General features: G+C 48.6%; 1 protein-coding gene and 1 long non-coding RNA gene across 2 annotated transcripts in view; one reads left to right on the top strand and one right to left on the bottom strand.

The window, feature by feature from the left end:
* Positions 1-440: 440 nt before the first annotated feature.
* On the bottom strand, positions 441-18,613 carry PGGHG (protein-glucosylgalactosylhydroxylysine glucosidase). The gene is made up of 14 exons (XM_074954696.1): positions 18,597-18,613; positions 17,045-17,306; positions 14,353-14,563; positions 12,826-13,261; positions 11,766-11,885; positions 11,497-11,628; positions 9,484-9,595; positions 9,061-9,133; positions 8,648-8,784; positions 7,232-7,365; positions 7,017-7,112; positions 6,127-6,224; positions 2,058-2,272; positions 441-1,263 (listed from the first exon to the last, which is right to left on the bottom strand). The coding sequence occupies exons 2-14, from the start codon at positions 17,295-17,297 to the stop codon at positions 1,199-1,201; spliced, it is 2,082 nt and encodes a 693-aa protein (XP_074810797.1). The 5' UTR covers positions 17,298-17,306; positions 18,597-18,613; the 3' UTR covers positions 441-1,198.
* LOC141988763 (uncharacterized) overlaps positions 2,666-25,212 on the top strand; it is a 78,082-nt gene continuing 55,535 nt past the window's right edge. The window contains exon 1 of the long non-coding RNA XR_012639829.1: positions 2,666-2,677. This is a non-coding gene — a long non-coding RNA (uncharacterized LOC141988763). The remainder of the gene's footprint in view (positions 2,678-25,212) is intronic.

The following is a 25,212-nucleotide window of genomic DNA, read 5'->3' as shown; positions in this document are numbered from 1 at the left end:
CAAATCAGATGTCAAGAATTATAACATTCATAAACCAGTCGGAGAACACTTCAATCTCTCTGGTCATGTGATTAAAGACATGAAAGTTGCAATATTACAACAAAAAAACTTCAAATCCAGACTCCAGCGAGAAACTGTTGAATTGGAATTCATTTGCAAATTGGATACAATTAACTTAGGCTTGAATAGAGACTGGGAGTGGCTAAGTCATTATGTAAGGTAACCTATTTCCCCTTGTTTCGCCCCCCCCCCCCCCCCCAGACGTTCTTGTTAAACCCTGGATTTGTGCTGGAAATGGCCCACCTTGATTATCATACACATTGTAAGGAGAGTGGTCACTTTAGATAAGCTATTACCAGCAGGAGAGTGGGTGGGGGGAGGTATTTTTTCGTGCTTTGTGTGTATGAAAAGATCTTCTACACTTTCCACAGTATGCATCCGATGAAGTGAGCTGTAGCTCATGAAAGCTTATGCTCAAATAAATTGGTTAGTCTCTAAGGTGCCACAAGTACTCCTTTTCTTTTTGAGAATACAGACTAACACGGCTGTTACTCTGAAACCTGACTTTAGGGAGAGATTTTCAAAGGCACAAATGGGAGTTGGGGGTGGCCTAGCCCTTGTGCCTTTGAAACTCTCACCATGTGATGGAAAATGACATGCCATGTTAACTATGGAGAAGCTGCTGTCACTCCATCACATGTGTGTGACACATTGTACCAGGCACGGAGGGCAAAAGCCAGCTCCCATGCAGCCAAACGTACTAGGTGCAAGCTTAAGGAAGTGCCATAAATGGGTGCTCAAAGGGATGTTGCAGAAGCTGAGCCCAGCAGAGAAGGGGTAAATATTGGTCAGCAAATATGCAGGGAAGTAATAAGGGCAGGTAATTGGGAGGCGAATCAAATTCATCTGTCAATAAAACCATTTCCCAAGGGCAATACGAGCAGGAGGTTGGTGCATTCCCCTCCTCCCCACTCAAGTCTAGCATTTTCCAAACATCCCCTCACTGGCCACAAAGGAAGCAGGGAAATCAAACAGCCTCCCCCTGGAGCACGTCACTTATGCACAGGGCCTGTGCAGCCAAACCTCAGTCTGTGCCACAACGCAGCAGGGGCTCCCAGGACTCCTGCTCTAGGACGCCTGCTCCCTGCCATGTTCGCGTAGCTTTGGTGGTTTTAATACCTGCCCTGACAAATACAACTTAAAATGGCTCGGCGGATGCTCTCTGGATCCGGCCAGCAGCTGTGGCGAAGGAGACGCTCTGCCCTGCGATGGAAACAAACAAACACACAAGCTGTGAGAAGGACCCTGGCTCTAACCACCCTCTCTCTGGTTATTCCCTTTAGTCTCCTATGTTATGGTACCATCAAGGGCCAGGGTGTTCTACTAAGTCAGCTTCAAAGCAGGAAATGCAGTCAGGTAGTTACGCCCCCAGCCTACCCCAGCGGGACGGGCTGCGGAGGGCAGGAGATAGCCTTGGCTGTGGGGAGCCGACAGCTAGTCCAGTCCCTGCCTCTGCCAGCAGGTGGTGCTGTACGCAATGGTCTAGGAGTGCGGGTCATGGGCCGGCTTGCACTATAGCAGCCCCAGCTTTTCCCAGGAGGCAGGACCGGCCTTAGGGAAAATAGCTCCTTGGGCAAACTTGTATTTTGGCATTCCTGGCCCCTGTTGTCTGCCCATCCATGCCCCCATCACCCTTGGTCCCCACTTCCTCCCCAGATTCCACACCCATCCCCCCAGACTCCTATTGCCTCCCTGGGCTTGCCAGCCCCCCATCACCTCTGGGCCTTGCTGTCCCCCTCATTGCCTGGAGCTCCCTTCTGTGGCCTCGCACTCCAGGTCCGCTCCACTTCTTGCCTCTTGACCACAGTGCCCCCGTGACCACGGCACCCTGAGCGGTCATCCACATTGCCCTCCTGTGAGGCCGGCCCTGCCAGCAGAAGTGAGTCCAGGGAAGGGTGTAGGACTGGGAGACCCAGAAGCTTTGCTGCCCCCTAACTTTTCCCAGCAGTGAAGATCAGAAACGCACAGCACAATGTCACAGTGGGGAGACACTGTACCTTCGGGTAAGGGAATGCGTTGGCCCGATGCTACCAGCACAGCCTCCAGGGGGCACAGCTGCGGGTCACGTGAGGACTTTGTCACCTTTATCCTAACGTTCTCTTTGGTGAGCGTGAAGTTCAACTTGCTTCCAAGGTAAGATACTCCAGTGACCTTGAGTTTGCTGATGTTGTCCGGGCATGTAGGGTTGAAGTTCAGGCTGCTCTTGGTGATCCTAGGAAAGGCAGAGAGGAGTCAGGGGTTAGTGAATTCCATCCACGGAGGAAGAGACACTGGCTATTCTCCTTCCTGGGCTGTCATTTTCTTAGAATATCAGTGAGTCTTCCAGCACCCCCTCTTGAGCTGGGAGTGTCATAACCATAAGGGTAGCCTAAAATTCCTCCTTACCTATAAGGGGTTAAGAAGCTCAAATAACCTGGTTGACACCTGACCAAAGGAACCAATGGGGACAAAAGATACTTTCCAATGCGGGGGGGTGGGGGGCTGGGGGGAAGGGAGGAGAAGGCTTTGTTTTGGGTTCTTTGTTTCTGTGTTCGTTTGCTCTTGGGACTAAGAGGGACCGGACATCAATCCATGTCCTCCAAACCATTCTGAACCAGTCTCACATATTACAGAAACTGTAAGTGCAGCCAGGCAAGGCGTGTTAGTTTATCTTTGTTTTCTCAACTTGTGAATTTTCCCTTTGCTGGAGGGAGGTTTATCCCTGTTTCGTTGTAACTTTGAAACTAAGGCTAGAGGGGGTTTCGCTGTGTTTTGTGCATCTTTTGTTACCCTGTAAAGTTATCTTCCAACCTGATTTTACAGAGGGGATTTTTACCTTTTCTTTTTTTTTAAATAAAATTCTTCTTTTAAGAATGGATTGATTTTTTTCCAGTGTCCAAAGATCCAGGGATTGGGGTCTGTGGTCACTTTGTAACCAATTGGTTAGGGTATTATCCTCAAGCCTCCCCAGGAAAGGTGAAGAGGCATGCAATGTGCCACAGCTCTTGACTGACTCTTCCAGCACTGTCACCTGAGCTACTGGCAACAGCTTAGCTCAGAACTACATCACAAAAGACTGGGCGGCTCTGGAGCATGCTAATGGCATGTGGAGCCTTAACCTAGGTCACTGGGCCAGTGTCCTAGTGACAAATGGTTGTTAGCAGCCAATGTGACAAAGCCCTGGCTGGGATGATTTAGTTAGGGATTGGTCCTGCTTTGAGCAGGGGGTTGGACTAGATGACCTCTTGAGATCCCTTCCAACCCTGAGATTCTATGATTTCTGTTTGGAGGCCCATGTGAAAGGAGTTGGAGGAGGGGTGGAAGTCATCTCAGTCTGCCTGCTGGGGGAGATCTGGATCCAGATTCAAACTCTATGGCTTGAGTCCATGTCTAAGTGGAACATGGAGTCCAAATACCTTTGACGGGTGGAAAGGTGGTGATTAAGGTAGGAGTTTGGATGGGAAACCTGCAACTCACACCTATGTCTACAAGAGACTTGGGAGTTTCTCACACCTAATACTGACCACACACACCAACAATGAATGCGACTCGTTAGCACTAAGTATTTTGCTACGTATCAATCTTACCACCTCTAAACTCCACCTGTCCTCAACTAAGCTCTTTAAGAATATGTTCCAGGACCAGAATCACATCTGTTTTGGGCATAAATGCTGTGCCCTTAGCTTTGAAAATCCACCAGATCTGACCACCCTAAAGTGCTCTCTGGGTGCTGCTTTTAGGGCCACTGAGGATACTTTAGTTGAGTTTTTTCTAACTCAGAGGTTCAATTTTTTTTCAGAACCACAACTTCCCACGCAGCTGACTGGCTCCCCTTACTTATTTACTGCAGGTGCCGCTGGTTTTGACCCATAGGGCAGGAACACTTGGAAATGGTTCCACATGTGTGTTCGGGGAGCTCTCTACTCTTGCGCTGAGCTGGGTCCATTCTCACTGCGCCAGCCCAAGTTCTCAGTCTCAGCCAGAGATTTCAGCTCCTCAGGAGCTGATGTTGGTGGTGAGTTCCCTCCACGTGGTCTATTTTGGGCCCTTTAGTTATTTACAGTTTCTCTGTCACTGTGGGGAAGATGTTCTTTTTCAGCCTGGAGGCTGGTGTGCCTGGTCATTAGGGTGATATCCAGATCTCTACTTTGCTCTAATTCAATATTGATTCAGCTGGCTTTGCTCTGCTCTGGGTCTCTTGTATCTGGATATACATTTTGTGGCTGCGACCAGTTTTCCCACTGTTAATTATGAATGAACCAGAAATAACTGCGTTAGTAAAAGGGCTCAGACATTATTACCAGCCTCTGGCAAATCTTAAACAGATTGAGCAGTGTCCCACTGCAGAGCCATGTTCCTTTCCTGTAGTCTCTCTCACTGAACGCTGTTCACCAGGATATTTGGGTGCCAGTAGGAAACAGTCTCCTTTTCAACCTCCCCTCTCCTGCCCCTGATGTCACAATAAATCACTTGATGGTGATATCCCAGGCCAGTGATTCGTACATCATTGGGTGAAACCAAACCTTAGGAGACACATCTGGCTAGAGCGGAGAGAGCTTCTGTCAGCTCCTCACCGTCTTCCTACCCAGCAGAGAAGAGAAAGGGGAGGTAGAAAATGGCTTTGTAAAATGCCAGTTTGCTAAGGGGTTATTTTGACACCCCCTGCCCACAGTGGGAGGGGAGGGCTCAGTGGAGCTAGTTGGAAACTAGAATTCCTATTCCATGGGAAATTTAATTAACAAAAATAATTTTTGAATTGGAACAAAAAGTCAAAACTTAGAAATATCACTGCAGAACCGAAATCCCTAAATTTTGTTTCAGGAACATCAAACCAAAGCGGTCCAATAAGGTTGAAATGAAATAATTTGACCGCAATGAAACATTTTGATAATTTTCCATCAAACATATCGGAATGTATCAATTTAGTCGAATCAGCATTTTCTGATGGACAACTCTTCTGTTGGAAAACATTCAACCAGCTCTACTCTCAAGCAGTACCCGAGACAAGAAAAGATGGTCTTGTAGCTGAAACACAGGATTGAGGCTCCGGAGAGGCAGCTTCTCAGCTCTGCAACTGACTTATCATCTGACTTTGAGGAAGTCACTTGCTCTTCTGAGCCTCAGTTTCCTCATTTTTAAAATGGGAAGGATGCTAGTTTTATTATCAAGAGGGGAGACCAGTCGCCCTGAGATTCAGGCCAACTTTAATATTTAAAATGTCAGAGTTTGACTTAGCCTTTTGTCACCTCAAGAACTGATTTCTGTGATGCGTCTCCAGTGATTTCTGTTAATTTGAGAAAATCTATCCAGCATATATTTCAAATACTCAACAAGAGTCAGTCTTTTACGACATTACTTAAGAGGGGCAATCTCTTGCTATCTAAAGTATAAAGCATCAATAGGCAGATGTAAAAGCTTACTCAAAATGTTCAGTTCTGTAATGCTGTACCTAATATATAGGGCACATTCAAAGATATTTACTTTGTATGCTTTTAAAGGTGTGTTTTAATCTTGATGGTGGGCTTCCATTTTTGGAAACTGGCCTAGTAATAAAAAGTGGATTATTAAATTTTTTAAAAATTTTGTCATGGGTATTTACACTAATTTTTGAATCAAGATAAATCTAACCAAATCATTTCAGAATTAATGGATTCAGGTCTTTGGGCTGGTCTACACTACAAAGTTAGGTTGACCTAGCTGTGTTGCTCAGAGGTGTGAAAAATTCACACCCCTGAGAGATGTAGCTAAGCTGGTCTAAGCTCCAATGTAGGTCAGTGGAAGAATTAGTCCACTGACCTAGCTACTGCCGCTCGGAGAGGTGGATTTACTACAGAAGAATCCCTTCCATTGTTGTCGGAAGTGTCTACACTATAGCCCTACAACTGTGCCGCTGTAGTGCTTCTAGTGTCGACATACCCTTGGTGGCCTTGGTCCTCCCAACTTAGTTAGTGAAGGGACCTTAAGCCCCAGCATCCTGAATGCTTTCACCATAGGACCACTCATCTTGCTACATTTAAACGTGAAGGTTCTTAGAGATCTTTTGTCATGGTGGTCAAGAAGTTAAATGGGTAGCAATAGCGCTCTCACCTGAACCCCGTGTATCCAAAAAGGATGGCCTGAAGGAATCCTCCCATACCCGTCAGGAAATTCACAGCTCCTGACCCGTCGGAGTTCTCCACCCAGATCTACACCAATGAGTGAGAGAGAAATGACTTAGGCCCTGTCAGGATTTAGTAGTTACTCTTCATAACATTACATGCCGTTGGAAAGTGTTAATTATGATCATCACTTGTCTGATCCCCTGGGAGCCCAGAGAACTGCCCCCACTCCTGCCACAGAGGGAGAGGGTGGGTATGATGCATTCTTCCCACATGGTCCTGCTGCCCCACTGTAGGGAAAAGAGGAACCCTATTTAGGTCTTCCCTGCTCCGCAGCCCTTCACCCAGCAGGAGGAGAAAGGGAGCCATGGTGGCTGAGATCTAGTCACCGTTGGAAAGAGGGGAATTGGGAGCTGATAGTGGGCCCTCTCCTAGCACTGGGGTGGGGGTGGTGTTGCAATGCCCCCAGCCCTGCAGCCCACCCTTGATACGAGGAGCTGGGAGGGAGAGCAGAGCAGGGTGCTGCTTGTCCCACTGCCGCCACCCATAACGAGGAGAAGGAATCTGGGGTGGGCATGATGCCTGCACATTAGCCCTGCTTCCCCTGGTGAGAGGAGAGGGAGAAGGATGGTGGTGCCATTCCCCCATGGCCCATCAGTGCGCAGGAAGTGGTGAACTGCCCTGCAGTAGGCAAGACAGAGATCAATAACGCAGAAGAGGCCGCAGTGACTGATAATACAGTTAATGCAGGTGCCAGTCTGAGTGACATCTGTCAGCAGCTCGGGCTGCTTGTGATCAGCCATTACAGACCTGCCCAGATAGACTCCCCTTCCACCTATCAACAGTGGCAGGGGGCAAACCCCACTGCACCTGCCTGACCTTGAATGGCTCGGTGATGTTGTTGAAACACTTGCTCAGTTGACTCTGTGCCCTCTGGATCTCCTTTAGCTCCATCCAGCCAACCGCAAACATGCTCTGCAGGAAAGAGAACCAAACAGGTGCCTCCTGGGTGAACTGCGAGGAGCCGAGCCCTGCAGGAGGCTTCCCCCTTTCACACTGAAACCATTTGGCTTCCACTCTGCTTGGCTGCTTACCCAGGTCATGGCTGGCCCATCCAGCTCAGTGACAGGTTCATACATCTCCAGGTCGTTCCTTCGGACTTCAGAGCTCATGGGATACAACATTGGGTATCCGAGCAAGACGACATCAGCTTGTTTCACGTGCTTACCTGGGGAAGGGACAGACAGAGGGGCAGGGCATATATGGGAACTAGGAGTGAGAGGTGATGGGCCCAACTTGAATCTCAGATCCCAGGGGGAGCGTGCAGGGCTGGCAGCTAGAAAGATCATTGTTTTCCTAGTACATTAAGCTAATTTGATAGGGAGTCATTTAATGCAATACACTGAGAACCATGTGATGCCATTTCAACAGAGCAACACTATAACTGAAGTGCAAAGCAAGCCTAGAGAAGGTGGGTCATGGACACAGGAGATTAGCTGGGGATGGCTCAGGTCTGGCTGGCTGGAATTTAGATCAAGACACAGCGACTTCCAGTTTTTTAGAAAGTTTTGCATGGATGTGGTCCTAGCAGGTCCTTCTTTGGAAGCTGGGGCAGGGCCAGGATATCACCCAAAACGCCCCGTTTTAACATGGTGTTAACCAGGCAAGGCTCTTTGCATGCACAGAACCAGAGAGCTGCAGGCATTACCATGGAGCTCAGCCTTGCAAACGTAGCTTCAAGGTCCAAACAAGCATTCAAACAGTAACCGTGCCACTGGCAACCAGAGAAAGGGCAAATTCCTGAGGCGCTATGGACCTATCCCTGGCAAAGAAAATCTTGAAATAGGCCAACTTCTTTAATAATAAGTAGGTGTGGCAAAAGTTGATTTTTATTTTTTATAGTTTTGATTGATGTTTATTTTTAAACATGTTGTTAGATATTTATTCATTTAATTTAAATTTAATTATGGGGGGCGTCAGACAATAATTATTTAATGACAGTAGATGTTGAGATTCAAAGAGTTAAAGCGTTATAACTATTAAAACCAAAACTGTCAACATCACATGTCAAAATATACAAAGTAAATCTCCGTAAATAAAATTCTAAGATGTTCCCAAACAGCACGTTTCTTATTTTGCCAGTTAGTCAAATTCAATTATTATCACTGGAAATATTTTTTCATCACTTTGTGTATGGACAGTGAAATTGACATTTACCAAAAAAAATCGAATTCTTCCAAGCCTAATAGTAACCCAGAGATGAGAAACACCCCATCCAGGGCAGAGAATAGCTCAGTAGCCACACCTTCTACAATAAGAACCTGGGTTAGGTGACCCACCAGCATGCACACCGCATCAGCATCGACCCTTCTTCAAGAGGCCAGCAATGCAGCGCTTGCCCTAAGCCCTACATAGTCAGGATCCGAGGTTACTATTGTGCTGTAGAGCATCCACAAAGGACAAATCGAGGCTGAGATGCAGCCCCTCCCCTTCCTGTTCCTCCGACTCACCTGGGCTGTACCCATCGTACTCTGGATGGTAGTTCCTGGCTGCATCAAACGGCACTTTGACTTTCTTGGCAACCTCCTGCCACTCCTCAGGGACAGGGATCTGGAAATCACGGGCCACCTCGGCTGCAAAGTTCAAGCTGCGGGGGCAGAGGGAGTGAGGAGAGACTGTTTATATGGTGTCTGCAACGCTTTAAAGAGCAAAATATAAGAAGAACTGGAAGCAAAGGCACTAAGCCAGCCAGTCGCCCACAAGGGAAATAGCAAGACTGAAAGACCATGGCCCAAAGCATGAGCTTCGGAGAGCTGCTGATGCCTCCTGGAGCCTGGGCTTTCTTCTGAAATCCGCCAGCTTGCTAAGCAGCAGGGAAGACTGATCAGAATGTTTCAGTGTTTCTAGAAATCATGCGCGTTACCTCCTCTGGGCCACGGCGTTGGTGTAAACAGAGTTATCGACACTGTAGTGATACTCATCTGGGGGCATGACACCTGGAGGAAGAGGGAGGAGACATCACACCAGGGCAGTTCCTGTCCTTCTTTTGTTTTAAACCCCTGGCAGGGCCCAAGGGAGTGGGAGGCTGGGTGAGCTTGGAAGGCACAAGGGAGCTGCTCCAGCCACTCTCTGAGCACACAGTAAAGCTATGCTAGGTCTGAGTGGGAGCTGCGGGTTAAGCCCATGGTAGGCTGCTCAGGAATGCAGAGGACCTGGGAGCCAGTGCATCCCATGCAGAGAACAGCTGTTACTATATGCCAGAGTGAGGCAGGCCAAGCTGGAGAAGCTGTGGGCTTTCACCTGCCAAGTCCTCTCCCAGAAACCGGCGCCCAGGCGGGGGAATTACCTTTGATGTGGTAGCACTGCTCCTCCTGACTCCACACCACCCTGCTGCACCAGTACTGAGCCACCGTACCGACCACGTCCCAGGCTCCTTCCTCCCTGAACAGCTTCTGGTCCTGGAGGGAGCCAAACCCAGAGAGAGAGAGAGAGAGAGAGAGATGGGGAGCCATGAGGAAGAGAGACAGTGGTACCCAAACCCGGAGGGAGCCAAGAGGAACAGAGACAGCAGTACCCAGACCCAGAGAGATGGGGAGCTGGGAAGAAGGTGCACATTGAACCAAGAGCCCGTTGGCTGAAATCACAGCAGCTGCTTCCCTTGCCTTGCCTTTTTCCAGCATCAGCACAAACACAATCCCTTTGTCCAATTCATTGCATGACTGCTACTGCACTGCTCTTTGGGGGCGCTATTCCCAGTGGAGTTTGTTTACAGGCTTGGATATCCCTGAACTTTCAGCTGTAGAGTGCAATATACCCTCCAGCCCAGACACTACCTCCTCAGTAAAGAAATAAGGCCAAATTCAGCACTAGCGTAAGTGGATGTAATTCTGTGGATTTCAGCAGGAGTTGCACCAGGCTGACTCTGGCCCATTGACTCATTTGAAGAGTGTGTAATCTCCTTAGTGAGGAAATCTCATACCACTGCCTCTAAGCAGTTCCACACAACGGGAGGGGAGCACCACCCTCTCCCTGTGCTTGATGGGTAGAGGAGACTTCCTCCTCTAGGAGAAAATGAACCTCTGTCCTGTTCTGCACACAGAGTGTAACAGGCTGTTCCCGGAGGGATTGGGGGGAAATTCAGTTCCCTGAGCAGGCAAGCAAACAGCTCTGTGGATTAGACTTTGTCCCTGCCAGTAATTTTCAGGCCTAAGAGACATTTCAAGTATATCTACACTGCAGTGTAAGCCCAGGGTTAGTACAACTCAAGTTAGCAGACCCTGGGTTTGTTAACCTAGGGGTTTGAGCATATACACTCATTTGTAACACCAGGGTAGAAATTGTTGAACCCTGGGTCCCAACCTGGGGCTCCAGTGTCTACACTGCTTTATGTGGCCCCAAGTCCAATCACCCATATCCCAAATGTCCTAGTGCCCTCCATAGCGTGGTTGCTCTAGCCCTTTATTTGTGGTGCCGTGTGGGAAAACTTGACTATCCACCTGATTATCCGGAAGAAAAAGAAAGTCATCCCATGGGATTGTGGTATACTTTTGGTGGTTTTGCAGAGCATAAGTCTAACAGGTCTGTATCTACACAGCAAAGTAATAGGGCTTGAACCCTGCGTCCTAGCTTGGCTCAGGCTTGGACCCTCCACACCGGTGGGTCCTGGGACGCTGGCTCTGAGCCGTGGATTAGTGCGATTTGTGTGTAGATGGAAGGGGGGGTTAGGCTTGAGCCTAAATTCTAACCCTGGGCTTACAATGGAGTGTTGACATACCCTTAGAAGGCTTCATGTCAGTCCCACCCGCTTTTGAGAAGACAGGTTTCTAACTGGATGACAGAGAAGAATGACAGCTACAAAAATCAATGTGGGCTATTTCATGCTTCTCTTTAGTTGGGGTTCTTTAGCTCCTACTTAGAGAGGATTTAGACTCAGGGCAAGGGAGACACGAGAAAGATAAATGTAATACTCAGGGCACAAGGAGAGCAGCAGGGCTGTTAGGGGGTCCAGGAGACTCTGGTAACCGGTTGTACCAGCAGTAGTTAGGGGAAGGGGTAAAGAGAGACTAGTCCGGGGCTGGATAGCAAGATACTGAAGAGTGAAATAAGGAATAACATCTGAGGAGCAGGCATTGAAGAAGGGCCACTGTAGATCATGGAGAGCCTAGTCAGGGAGTATTACTGGCCATTGTGAATGGGGGAAAGGATAGCAGAGATGATCTGCTCTGGGACGGGAGGAGTAAAAGTCACCAAGGATCCTATCCAAGGAATTGCCCAGAAGACTGGTAGCTGTGGCCACTGGGCCTGTCCTGTTTCTGGCACCATCCTCATACCTGCACCACAGCGCACGTGTCTCGGTTACCTGTGTGGCGTGATAATACTGCTCAAATGCCAGCAAAACATCCCCATTGATGTGAACTTCTTGCGCTCCATAAATCTCTTCAGGGCAGACTTCCTGGCCCGTGGCTGCGCTCTCCCAAGGGAACTTGGCACCCTGCCGGAAAAAATACCCCCAGGAGAGGCTGAGCATGACCCTCTAAACCGAACAGACCAGGGCAAGGTAAGTATCAAGAGGTTTATTCCCTTTGGTGGCTGTCGCCTCTGTTTGTTTTCTGACAAGTCTGTTCCTACCTGGTATCCCTGCTCCTGAGCATTCTTCAGGGCTCCACCTAGTGCTCGAATACGGTACTGCAGGATGGCTCGGGCTGCTTCAGGGTAAAATAACAGGATGTTTGGGTATACCCACGTGTCCTGGAAACAGAAAATGAGTCTGTATCAGGTCAGACCCTCAGTGAAATTAGGGGAGGTTAGGACAATGAGTGTGCCAGGACCCAGAGAGAACACCAGGGCCAGGGCTTGCCCTCCCAGCCTCTGAATACTGTGGGATCCGTACACCCGGAGCCGCCGAGGCCCTGCCAACACAACCACTGTTAACTGGGCATGTAACTGGCTAGCGGCACCGTGACTTTATCTCATTAAAAGGAACACGGTTGAGTTGTGCCCACACAGGTGCACTTCTGCCCTCACACCCATACTGGTGTCTCCAGACCCGCCACGCTCCCGAGCCCTGTTTGTAACAGAGTATTCTTGGGGAATCCAAGCAGTTCTCCCATAGAGCCCCAGCTGGGGGGCCGAGAGCCTGGAGGATGTTCCTACGCAGCAGCAGGACATGGGGTAAGGCACTTGGGGTTGTCCACCCCCCAGATTGCTAGGCAGAAGGGCCATCCAGACCCGTTCCAGAGACCTGGTGTAACTGCTGCGCACACTACAAAATAGTCCGTGCAGTGAGCCAGTTATAGGAAGAAAACCATGTGCTGACATAAGCCTCTGGCGGGGGGAACACTCGGAGCTGACCATGGTCACGTGCCAATTTTAACCACACTAAACATACGTAGAGCCAGAGGCCACTCTGCCAAGAATGGGTTACAAATCTGGCTATAGGGACAGGGTCTGGGTTCAGCAGGTTCTACATCCCACCACACTACTGCCATTAGTTGTCTTCCCAGCCTCTGAGTGCTGTAGGATACACACCCTGGGGCACGGCAACCAAGATTTGCCCTACCAGCCTCCCAAGACGTAGACTGTTGCCACGCCTCCCAGCCAGTGCCGCGTTTCCCTCCCCCAGGCTGGAGTGCTGTAGCATGTCTGATCCCCAGAACGGAATTATGGGCTGCAATCCTCTGTAGCCCACCTGGTCCCAGAAGACGTGCCCCCAATAGTCTTCTCCCTGCGTGCCATTGGATAACCCGCCGGGACTGATTCCATGGAACAGGAAGTCAGGAGAATCCAGGGGAGGAATTGCACTCAGCAGGTAATAGAGACATCCATACAGGGCCTGCCTCAAAGGGAGAGGCCCATCTACATCGACCCGGCATCCTTTCCAGAGTGCTGCCCAGGCCTGGGTGTGAGAGGAGTATAAGGAGCCAGCCACAATCAGGGATGTCCCTTCGCTAAAGCACCTCTTCACTTCCTCTTCACTCTCTGCCACGGCGGTCAGGAAGTCCCAGGTTCTCTCCTGCTCCTCCCCTGGCAGGGTCACAGCCTGCGGCACCGGAGTCCAGATCATGTGCACCGTGGGCTGGGGAGCCCCCTCCACCTCGGGGATCAAAGTTTTCCCATAGATATATCTGCAAGATACAGCAAATAGCAGCTTCGCCTCAGGAGCCAGAGAGGGGTCACAAAGTGAATGACTCAAGGGGCCAGATCCTCTGCTGGCGTAAATCAGGGTAGCTCCGTTTACTCCAGAATAGTTACGTCAATTCATAGTAGCTAAGGGTCAGGCCCATACCGTTGTGTGGAACGGGCCTTCCCTCCCACCCCGGCCCATTTAACAGAGAGGGACTCTCACCACCAGAGAGAGCTTCCGAGTCTGAAAGGTATCATGACTCTCATTCCACTGTTATTAGCAAGAGCTGTGGAGCACAGCATAGGGGTGGTGAGAAGAGAGACCAATAGACATGGAAGGGAAATAGACAGATGACCCAGAGCAGGGAAGAGTTCAGGGTTCCCATTTACACCCCCTCTTTCCTCCCCTGGATTGTCTCGTTGGCCCAGATCCGCTAAAGTATTTAGGCTCCCAACTTTCATTCATTTCAAGCCTAAATACCTTGGGCTTTCTTCCCCCTTCAGATTGTCTTCCTCTCCACACCCCTGGTGGGAAAATATAGCAAAATGCCCATGGCAAGATGCCCCTCCTCTGGGCAGCGCCCGCCTGCAATGGGACACTGAACAGCCTGAAGTTTACCTCCTGGCTGGCACCACCCGCTGGGGTGGGGGTGGAGCTGTCTCCGTCAATTGAATTAACATCCTCCCCCCCGAACATCAAGTAAAACGTTGAACAGGAAATTGAAGAAATCCCAACTTAGGTCGAGCTGGACTCTAGAACTCTCAGCTTTCCAGACTCTCTCTTCTCCCTCCATTCTAGTTGGTGGCTCTTGTGGTTGATACGTCTGTAGCTGTGACACGTGGCATCCGTTGCCGTGGCACCACCAAAAGTACCGAGGGCCTGAGGCAGCTCCCAGAGCCTGACTCTCAGGCCCAGCCCCTCTGGAGCACGGGTAAAGATGCTCAGAGTTATTCCAGCCTAGATGCCTCTCAGAACCCCAGCCATTGTCCTAGCTTTGTTGTTGTCACCCATTTGAAAGGTGGAAAGAGGGCGAGTCCTTTTGTTCCTCGGGCCACAGCCCTGCTGGGTACACCCTACCATGACCACACTCACTGAGCTCCCTGGAAGTCCTGCCCCTGGTGCAAGTCCAGGTCTCGGCTCTGTGGCGTGAATTGCATCTGGAGCTGCACGGTCACTGGTGGGCCTCTGGCAGCCGATCGCTTGATGGTGATGCTGAAGGCCAGCAGGTGTACGAGGGAGTGGTGGGCGTAGATCCTGTGGGTGGCGGTGTAACCTGGCGACTGAAGCAAGTGGCTGAAAGTCCCTGCAGACACAAACAGAGTTATCATTTGGAGCTTCCGCTCTCAGATGTTCCTGCCTGTTCTCTAAATCTAGGGCCTGATCCTGCTATTGGATCTGGGTGGGCGCACACCTGTGCCTGTATGGAGCCCTGTTTGGAACAGGGAGAAAGGACAATCAGAGGTACCATTGTGACAGGTACATAAAATGCACATGGGCCCAGAGTATCAAAGGTATTTAGGCACCTAACTTCCATTGGTTTCAATGGGAGTTAGACAGCTAAATACCATTGAGAATCTGGGCAATAGAGCCTGCAGGAAATATGAACCTCCGCAGTAAGTTGAAACCCAGCAGGGATTTATTATCAAAGCAAGAAATAAGCCAGGACCAACCCTCAAAACTGAACTCTGGAGTCAAATCTCACAAGCGTGATTCTTGTGTGTGGACTTTGCTTAAAGAGTCTGAAACACCATTTGACCCTCTTCTCTCTGGTGATAAAGAACACCGGTGACTGGACTCCATTAAGGGTCCTTATTTCTGTTCAGTGGTTGTTAGTGCTGAAATTACTGATGAACTGGTTGAGGGGCTAAATCTTAGACCTGGTTTGAGGACAGCGTTGCAGTGAAAGATAACAAAGAGGCAGTAAAACAGTGCTTCCTTTTAGCTCAGTGCTTTGAGCTTTGGCCTGCTAAACCCAGGTTTGTGAGTTCAATCCTTGAGGGGGCCATTTAGGGATCTGGGGCAAAAATTGGGGATTGGTCCTGTTTTGAGCAGGGAGTTGGACTAGATGACCTCCTAAGGTCCCTTCCAACCCTGATATTCTATGATTCCACTTGCTCCCACCAGCTTTATGTTGTTGTAACTGAGAGCAGAATCAGCCCAGTGTCTCTAAAACAGACCTACTTAAGTACTCAAAAGGCTGGATCCGAACTCTCCCAAACTTCAGAGTTCAAGATCTGGACCAAATTCAAAAACTTTCTCAAGTGCCAGTTTTTTAGACTGAGATAGAGTAAGTGAGATTAGGTCCAAACTGTGAAGAGGGAGCCTAAACTGGATCCATTTCTGATGTTGTGATCCAGAATCTTATTTCTGGCTGATCCACTGTCTACACTAGTACCGGAACCATTTTATCCAAAAATGTTTAAACATGGTTCTTGCCTGTAAGTAACTGCTAATATAGTTTACCAGGACAGAGCAGCCATGGAACGAATTGTGTTATAAATAGGCTTGTCAGAATTCAATTTTTTTTTTTAGAAATAATATCAACTGGAAATATCAATGTTTATTTTTAAGCATTTTTAAAATCTATTTAAATGGGAGGGTTAGACAATTATTTAATGACAGGAGACATTGAGATTTAAAAAATTAAAGCTTTATAGCATCACATGTCAAAATATACAAAGTAAATAGCCTTAAATCAAACTCTGATAAACTCTCAAGAAGCATTTTTCCTACTTTGACTAGCTGTAAGTTTCAGTTATTATCGATGGAAATATTTTTCATCGGTTTGTCTGTGAAATCAACATTTACTAACATTTACCAATAAAAATCGAATCCTTCCAAGCCCAGTTATAAACTGTTTTACCGAACGTCATGGTTAAACATCATTTACTAACATGGTTCCAGCAGGTGCACAGACATGGCATAAACACTAGTGTCTTATTCTCAGCTAAAGGGAAGTTGACCAACCTCAAAAGTGTAATGCTAAGGTGGAAAAAGTCCTCTGTATTCAGAGTCCGGTATAATCAGGCCTTACAGCTTTCTATGTGTTGTGTTTATTTTTAAAGACATTTAGCCACTATTCTGTGAAATTCATCCCTAACATGTGCATGTGAGCACTCCTTGCTGGCTCTGCAGAAGCCATTCACTGTTCCCAGACTGTGGGGTATTGAAAACTGTGTTTAAAGTATAAGCTATCACTTTAAATTTCTGAGGGGTTTCCTGGTCCTGCTTGCAGGCCCGTGGGCTCTGTAGGGAAACATGCCATCATCAGACTCAGTTCTGCAGACAGCCAGCTAGAGTAAGGTGGGATGAGTTGTGCCTCTCTTTTTTAGGGAGCAGCCTGCTTTGTCTCTCTCTGTTTTGGGTTTTTGCGTATGATTGTTTTGAATTCTAAGAAATAAAGTAGTTACACTGCAACCCTTCCAACAAGAGTATTTTATCCTTTTTATCTGTCTTCACTGTGTGTATGCCATGAACATAGCACAGGCTTGTGCATGCTTTTGACTGACCACTGTCCATGATGCCATGCACACAGCAAGAAGGAAACACAAAGCCCTGCTCATTTCTTGCTATGTTAGAAACATGGGGCCAGGAATGGGGGAGAGAGAATGTGTCGATCCGATCACATAGATAATGAAAACACTGGTAGGAGGCTTTAGCGATTTAACTTCTAGGCTTCTAAGTGGGAGTCACTGACAATGAGGAGAAAAGAAAATCAGGCAAACAAAACATTAAAGCACAAGAAAGCAGTTGCTACTTGGGAGCTGAGGCTCTGTCTGTTTACCTGTCCTGGTGTTCAAAGTGAAGGTCTCTGTCAGTCCATCCTCACCAGGCACGTTGATTCTGACATTGACAGGGCTGGGGACATCGGCACGGTGAGTGTCCCCCACTGCCCCATTATACACCCCGTTTACATGGAGGATGTCCCTATAAACTCGGGTCCCCAGATAGGCATTGGTCACTGTTGCAAGGAGGCGGGGATCTGAGGGCAGAGTGCTGGAGGTGAACACAGCAGGATCTGTCCCACCATCTGCCATTGCTGCCTCCTGTAAACAGGGAACAAACAGAATCGGAGACGAGGATTAAATAAAACAACACCACACAGTGATTTTTTGTCCAAGACAATCCTGTGCCCCCACAATCTTACTGCAACATTATCGCGGTGCCTGGCTGAGATCGCAGAGTGCAGCGGATCAATGAAGAGGTATTAGGAAGTTGCCTTGATTTGCAGGTGGCAGGGCATTTCTGACAATGAGAGTGGTGCGTGGAACAATTTCTCAGGCCTCCATGGCTTCTAGACCTGAGGACTGGAATAGCCATATTGCAAGTCAGGGTTAAGGTGCATTGGTAGAATTGTGGTGGAATCGCAGTTGCTGTTGCAGGTTAGGACTCAGGTGAACTGGTGGGCCTGTATGGGAGCCCAGAACTGGAAGCACAGGGCTGCAGGGGCAATCTGCATTCTCTCCCTGGAAAGTAAAGACTGGCGCAAGGATGCGGAGGAACCAGGAGGGAGTCTGCACTCATTGCATCTTAAAAACAATGCAAAAACCCCACCTGTCATGGAAAAATCCTTGCCACAGCTCACGTGACAATCCTCTCACCTGGCGATGGAAATCAAGCCAGTGCCCGGTTCTGTAATGCACCCCAGGCAGTCATTCTTAGCTGTGGAAAGTGGGTGCAAAATGCTACCAAGTCACGCTCTAGCTCAAACAGGAAATAATTTGGGGGAATTCCTGTGTCATACAGGAGGTCAGACTAGATGATCACAATGGTCCCTTCTGGCCTTGGAATCTATGAATCGACGAACAGAAGAGTTTTAGACCCACTTTGAACTAAGTAAATGATTACAAGGCGCCAGTTGAGAACCAGGCACAACATTCTATGTCAAATGAAAATGCTTCTGTCAGAATGTCGTGGGAAAATTCAAGTGGCTGGTTCCTTCTCCCTCCCCGCCTGTATCTTAGTGCAAGGGATGTCTCCCTTCTCTTCGAGATAGTCACTGCACTGTTTGTTTTGGGAGAGAGACACAATCCCATGGGAGACTTTGAACTTAGGGATCTGGTCCAACTCCCTTTGAAGTGCACAGAGGAGTAAGATCAAGGCAAGCCCGGGTAGCTTTTCTCTCTGTAAGGGCTAAGCATGCAAGAACTCAGGAGGCCAGGCCAGGATTCATAAGTTGCTGGCTGTTTGGGACCTTGAGTAAAGAGAACGCAGCCGGGCGGCAGCTCCTCTGCTCTTAATCTCTCTCTCCTAGTGCCAGGCTGGCAGTACTGGAAATCCCTCCGTCTGCTCATGGCTGGCAGCTCTCCTGTCAAACTCTCCTGGCAGTTTCCCACCTCCAAATGCTTCTCTCTGTGTGGCGGCCCCCAGGAATCAGCCAGGCAGAAAACACGACCCACAAGGTTTCAGAAGTTGAAAAGTTGTATCTTGCCTTCTCTTTCAGGGCTCGGCTGGACTCTGACAGTTTGAGGCTGCTGCTGCAGCTGCAGGATCTCCTGTAGGAGGGGCGAGGGAGGGTAGAAGGAAGTCCCTGAGCGGAGAAGAGAGGAAGGAAATAACTTTTTTTGAAAGAAAAACATTGAGACAGGTACTGCTCTAGGGGGATCTCCTGAGACACTCCTCTCTGGGTAATTGAGCTCACTGCTTAATGTATACAAGTGCTGAGGCCTTATCCATTAGGACTGGCTGTCTAGAGATCAAACTGCTGCAGGGGCTGTCCCAGACTCAAGCTCCTAGCAGGACAAGCAGAGGGAGGGAAGCCCCGAGCCGAGTAGCTTTCAGCTGCAGATTGCACAAGAGATCCGTGAGGATTGGGATTATTACCGAGCATGATCTTTGTCTAGGGACTGGCTATTTGTCCCTCCCCACTCTCCCCCTACAATCCCAGGCAGTGTGGGTGGGAGGTGAGGGGTGGAAAGGAGGGAAGGTGGAAATATAGCACTTTTAATGGTGAATGACAGGGAATGGGTTCAAAATGCTGTCCCAGTTTGCCATATAAAGGAGGGGAGAGCATGGCTACACTGCGGCCACTACAGCGACACACTACAGTACTGCAACCGTGCTGCCATAGCATAAATGCTTCTGACGCCGACCGAATGGGTTTTCCCGTTGATGTAGGGAGCCCACCTCTCAAGGGGTAGTTGGCAGGTCAATGGAAGAATCGGTCAGTTGCGCTAGCTGCATCTACACCGGGAAAGGGGGTAGCGGGGAGTTGGGTCAACCTAACTACAGTGCTCAGGGTGCAGTTTTTTTCACAGTCTTTAGTGCCGTAGGTAGGTCAGCCGAAGTTTGAGGTGTAGCCCAGCCTAAGGGTATGTTTACACAGCATTTGGGAGCAAGTCTCCCAGTCCAGATCAACAGACAGGCTAGCAGGGCTCCCACTCGTGCTCTAGAAATACAGTAGCTGTATAGACACAGCTTTGAAACTGCGGTTCAAGCTCCAAAGCGTAGGAAGTGGGGGTGGGCTGATCTACTGCAAAATATCCAAGGCCCTGTGAGCCGTCTCAGGCCCAGAGGGCTGAGAATACAGGCTGGCAGCATATTTGGATGATTTTACTTGGTAAAGAGCCAGATTAAGGCAATCCGGAGCCACAGGCCCACCACAACACAGGCCTCCTGGGTCCACTCCTGAGCTGTGGCCCCGCTCCTCCTTTGGAGTCGCAGTGGCAGGGAGGCCCATTTCCTCTCCTACAGAGGAACAGGCAGTGGCATGGGCCCCCCGTCTCTCTCCAGGAGCAGCAGGGTCCTCCCCCTTTCCTGGGGACGCAGGGGTGTGCTTGGGTGGGGGGAGTAGGCCCACTGTACTCTTCTCCTGCTGCCACACACAGAGTCCTCTTCTGGGCAGTGCCCTGTTGCCATGGGGAGGTGCTAGGGGTGCTGCCTACCCTCTCACACCCTCCCCAGGTGAGTTCCCAGCCCTGAGAAGGGTTTGGAGAGCAAATCCCAGCTCTCCTGACCTCCCGCCAGCAGCGCCTGGCAGGCTGCCTCCCCCTGCCCTGCCGGTGATGGCTGCCTCCTCCCCAGTGTGAGCACAGAATCCATGAGGCAGAGAGCCAGGCTGGCTGCTCCAAAGCAGGAGCCCACCAAGGACAGAGCCTCAAGGCAGCAGGGTGCAGAGGAGCTGGGACATGTGGTTGAGCGGAACTGGGACTTGGGGTTGAGGGGAGCTGGGGCGGGTGTTCAGAGGGGCTGAAGCTGAGGGGAGCTGGTGTGGGGGAGTTCAGAGGAACTGGGACATGGGGTTGAGGAGAGCTGGGGTGGAAGTTCAGAGGGGCTGAAGCAGTTCAGGGGAGTTGGGGCAGGAGTTCAGGGGGCTGAAGGGGAGCTGGTCCAGGACAATTGAGGGGATCTGGGGTGAGGGTTCATGGGGCTGAGGAGGGGCTGGGGGGCATGAGGGAAGTTGGGCCAGGGCAATGCAGGGGATCTGGGGTGTGGGTTCATTGACCTGAGGGGGGGCTGGGGGGTGTGAGGGAAGTTGGGCCAGGGCAATGCAGGGGATCTGGGGTTGGGTTCATTGAGCTGAGGGGAGGCTGGGGGGTGTGAGGGAAGTTGGCTATGGCAATGCAGGGGAGCTGGGGTGAGGGTACATGGAACTGAGGAAGGATGGGAGGGGGGATGAGGGAAGCTGGCCCAGGGCAATTCAGGGGTGCTGGGGCACAAGTGTTCAGGGGGCTGAAGCTGAGGGGAGCTGGTGTAGGGCAGTTTGGGGGACCTGGGGCACAGGGGCTCAGGGGGCTGAAGGGGAGCTGGTCCAGGACAATTGAGGAGATCTGGGGTGAGGGTTCATGGGGCTAAGGATGGGTTGAGGGGGTGAGGGAAGCTGGTCCAGGTCAATACAGGGGAGATGGGGCATAGGGTCGGGAGCAGGGGGGCAGAAAAGCGTTTATATTTCTTTAACCCAAGCCAGCCCCATCCTCCCACAGCAGGTCTTTGCTTTGAACGGGTGTTATCACTTCGTGTATTGCACCAAGTGAGCTCAGGTGTGTCAACAGCTTCTTGTAATTCTCAGGTATTAAGCTGTTATTACAGGAAATACTGTAAGCAACTCTCATGATCTGTTTTGTATTAGCACCAGCGTGCTATTTACTGTTTGTTTTTATTGTACTCAAATTCTTGGAAAAGAACTTGAGCAAAATTCAGCTTTGGTGTAATTTCCTTGAAGTCCGTGTCTAAGACAGGCTAGCAAAGCAGCTGGAAAGGTGATACCGGATAGCTTGGGACAGGGTGGTTAACCTGAGTGTTTCCTCTTTCCCCCATAAGCATCTGTATCTGTAAAGGCTGGAAATACTTGAGATGTGGGGAAGACATTTGTATAGCACCATGAACTTACCTTGCACTTCAAACATAGAAAGAACCATGGTCCCTTGCCATAGGAGCTTAAAGTCGAATGCTGGATTCTGCAAACACTTATGCATGAGAGTTACTGTACTCATGTGAGTAACTTTACACACATGCATAAGTGTTAGCAGGCTCTGGGCCTAAATCAGATTAGACAAACACAAAGGAAAACCCAGGATGACCGGTGAGGGGAGGAAAGAAGGGCATTCCTGAGGAGATGTGATTTAAAGAACATTTGAATGCAGGAGTGGCCGATCCAGGCACAGGGGCAGTGTGACAGAAGAAACGGAACTGAAAGCAGGTAAAATAAATGATGGGAAGAGCAATGACCAGGATGAGTAATAAGGATAGAAACAAAGGGTTCGTTCGGATCCCATTCTACTCTCCCTGAAGAAAGAGGCGTCATGGAAGCCCTGAAGTCTAGTAAACCAACTGGCATTTTATTAAAGAATTAAAGAAAGCAACCAAATGTCAAATAGAAATTTTAAAATACAGTTAATTACAGAAAAATTACATTATTGGAGCTTGCAGGGCGGACATAGCTGTCATTCTAAGCAGGGCACTGAATCAACATTTCAGACAGTTATAAAGCTATATAGGCAATTGTACCAGGTATAAGTAAATGTGACCTGATTTACAATTTACAATCAGGCAGCTGACTGAGATTCTAACAACCTTTAAGAATCAGTTAGACTTTCAGGCATTACAGCACAAAGATCTTCAGGAACATCAGCAGAAAGTGGATCATTTCAAGCGATTTGGAGTGCTAGGATGTGTGTAAACCTACCTTCACTGGGAATCTTTCACTCTATAATAGATAAGTGAATGTGCAAATTGTGTGTTTGTGAAGTCTTCCCCTTTGCACTCCGGCACAAAAGCTGGACACAGCTGCAGTCCTTGTGCTCACAGGAACACAGACACTCTTTCCTTGTACTTGTGGGATGCAAGAGCAAGAAGACACTCTGAAAGGATCACGGAGGAGCTGAGTCCTAAAGGGAAGCTGTAACTCATGTCCAGCACAGCCCAGTGAGTAACTCATGAGCTACAGCTTCCCTTTAGGACTCAGCTCCTCCGCACTCCCTTCAGAGCTCCCTTCAAGAGAAATTCTAACCAGTTTTAGCTTAGGAATTGGTGCTATTTGTCAACAAGTTGCTATGTCTGAGAGTCACCACGCAAAGGCAATTTTAAAGCCCTTTGCTGAGACCATGTTTAAGATGCCAGCCTGAACCAGTGCTGGATGAGCCATTTAGCGCTCTCATTAAAATAGCATGATTTGTGGGTTCTAAATGTATTTTTTTGGAATCTGTATGCTGGCTTGATCAGGGCAGGAAATGGTTTTCCCATCCTGTGAACATTTTTGAAATTTCAAAAATGAAACAGACCTCTGAAAATGTTCACAAACTAGAAGAGACAGACAACCCACCCCCAAGTAGCCACTAGCTCAGTGGTTGGGACACTCATCTGGGCTATGGGCCACCAAGATTCAAGTCCCTACTCTCAAAAATTCAGGCAGATTCAGTTTCTCAGATATGTGTCCCGACCACTGGGCCACTGGCTATTGGGGGTGGGGTTGGGTTCTCTCTCTCTCTCTGGTTTTGACCAGAAATTCCACGCTGGACGTCAGAAGGCTTCCTGACGAAAGTTTAGTTGAAAATGCTACATTATTGCGAAAAGTGTCTTTTTTTGACAAATAGTCATTTTCTGATGAAAAACCTGTTTTGCTGAAAAATTTCCAACCCGCTCTAGTAGAGTGCATTGAAAAGGGCTGTTTTTGAAAGCCTATTCTGCCACCTTTCTCATGATGGATATTAATTTATCCAATGAGTAACCTCCCATAAGTCAATAGAACTACTCCAGGAGTAAGGTTCTACTCAGCGTGAGTAAGGATGACAGAATTAGGCCCTTAATTCTCTTTTTTTCCCCTCCCAGGGCTCACAGACTCATAGAAGATTAGGGTTGGAAGAGATCTCAGGAGGTCATCTAGTCCAACCCCCTGCTCAGAGCAGGAACAACCCCAACTAAATCATCCTAGCCAGGGCTTTGTCAAGCTGGGCCTTAAAAACCTCTAAGGAAGGAGATTCCACCACCTCCCTAGGTAACCCATTCCAGTGCTTCACCACCCTCCTAGTGAAATAGTGTTTCCTAATACTATATAGGGAGAGTAAAATAGTTGTGCCAACCAAATTTGTTTCTATTTCTCAAGGTCCAAGGAGAGAAATCACTCTCTGTTAACAAGATAAGAGAACATTGTTACTGGTTAGGGATGTTTTGTTTCTTTGATCCCATTATCCTCTCTAACATTCAAGGGTATTAAGTTAAAATTATTTGTCATAGCAACATAGAAATTGCAGGACTGGATCGGATCCAATGTCCATCGAATCCAGTATCCTGTCTCTGACCGTGGCCAGCACCAGATGCTGCAGAAGAAGGTGTAAGAACCCTGCATTAGGCTGATGTGGGACAATCTACTGGCTGACCCTCATTTAAATCCCATCCTACTCTCTCATCGTTAGAGATCGCTTAAACATGAGGTTTAATATCGCTGCCCAAAAGAGTTAGCATTAACTGTTACAGCTCCGGATATTCTTCATGGCCACACAATTGTCCAATCCTTTTTTGAATCTTGCTACATTCTTGGCCTCAGCATGTGGGGCCAAGTTCCACAGTCTAATCACACAGCGTGTGAAAAAGTATTTCCTTTTATCATTGCTGAATTTGCCACCTTTTGGGTGAAATCCTGGAAGTCAGTGGGAGTTTTGCAATTGACTTCAGCTGAACCATGATATCACCCTTTAATTTCATCGAAGGGCCCCTTAGTCCTGTGGTATGAGACAAGGAGAACAGAAGCGCTTGATCCACCGTCTCTGTATCATTCATGATTTAACATACTTTTATTATGTTCCCTCTGATTTGTTTCCTTTCTAACATAAACAATTTCAGTCTTTTCAATCTCTCTTCATAAGAGAGTTTTTCCAGGCCCTTGGTCTTTCTCATCACCTTTCTCTGAACCCCCCCTCGTTCTGCAATATCCTTTCTGAGGACTCTCGACACAGAATTCCAGAGCAGGCCACACTATTGATTTATACAATGACATTAAAATATTATCGGCATTACTCTCCACAGCATTTCTTATGCATCCTAACATTTTGTGTGCTGTATCTGACTGCAGCGGCACATTGAGCAGAGGGCTTCATTGAACTATCTAAAATGATGCCAAGGTTACTTGTCATCACGCAAGAAACTCTAATTCCTCCATATGCTTTGACACTGCCGTTTTTCACTTTCTCCACCAGATGGCTCTCTTTTACCCTTGTAAGGTCAGTATGGCAGTTGTACCGAACTCTATTTCCTTTATAGCTTTTCAGCGTATCCTATTGTGCTTTATGGAATTAGAACACTGCTGTTTGTGTCAGTCAATATAAATTAATTTTGTTATTTTATGTTCTTAGTCTTAAATGTTTCACGGGTCAAATAGCATTTTTCAATTGACCACCTGTCTATTTCTAAAGTGCCCGTCACCCTGGTGGTTTCATGCCACTGCTGCAAATCACATTCCACTCTGATCCTGGTTCTCAAAGGATTTGTGGGACTGAGCAGGATTTGTGAAAGTCTGAA

This window comes from Natator depressus, chromosome 6, assembly GCF_965152275.1.
Source record: "Natator depressus isolate rNatDep1 chromosome 6, rNatDep2.hap1, whole genome shotgun sequence".
Classification (NCBI taxonomy): domain Eukaryota; kingdom Metazoa; phylum Chordata; order Testudines; family Cheloniidae; genus Natator; species Natator depressus.
This window is presented reverse-complemented; position numbering and strand designations above follow the sequence as displayed.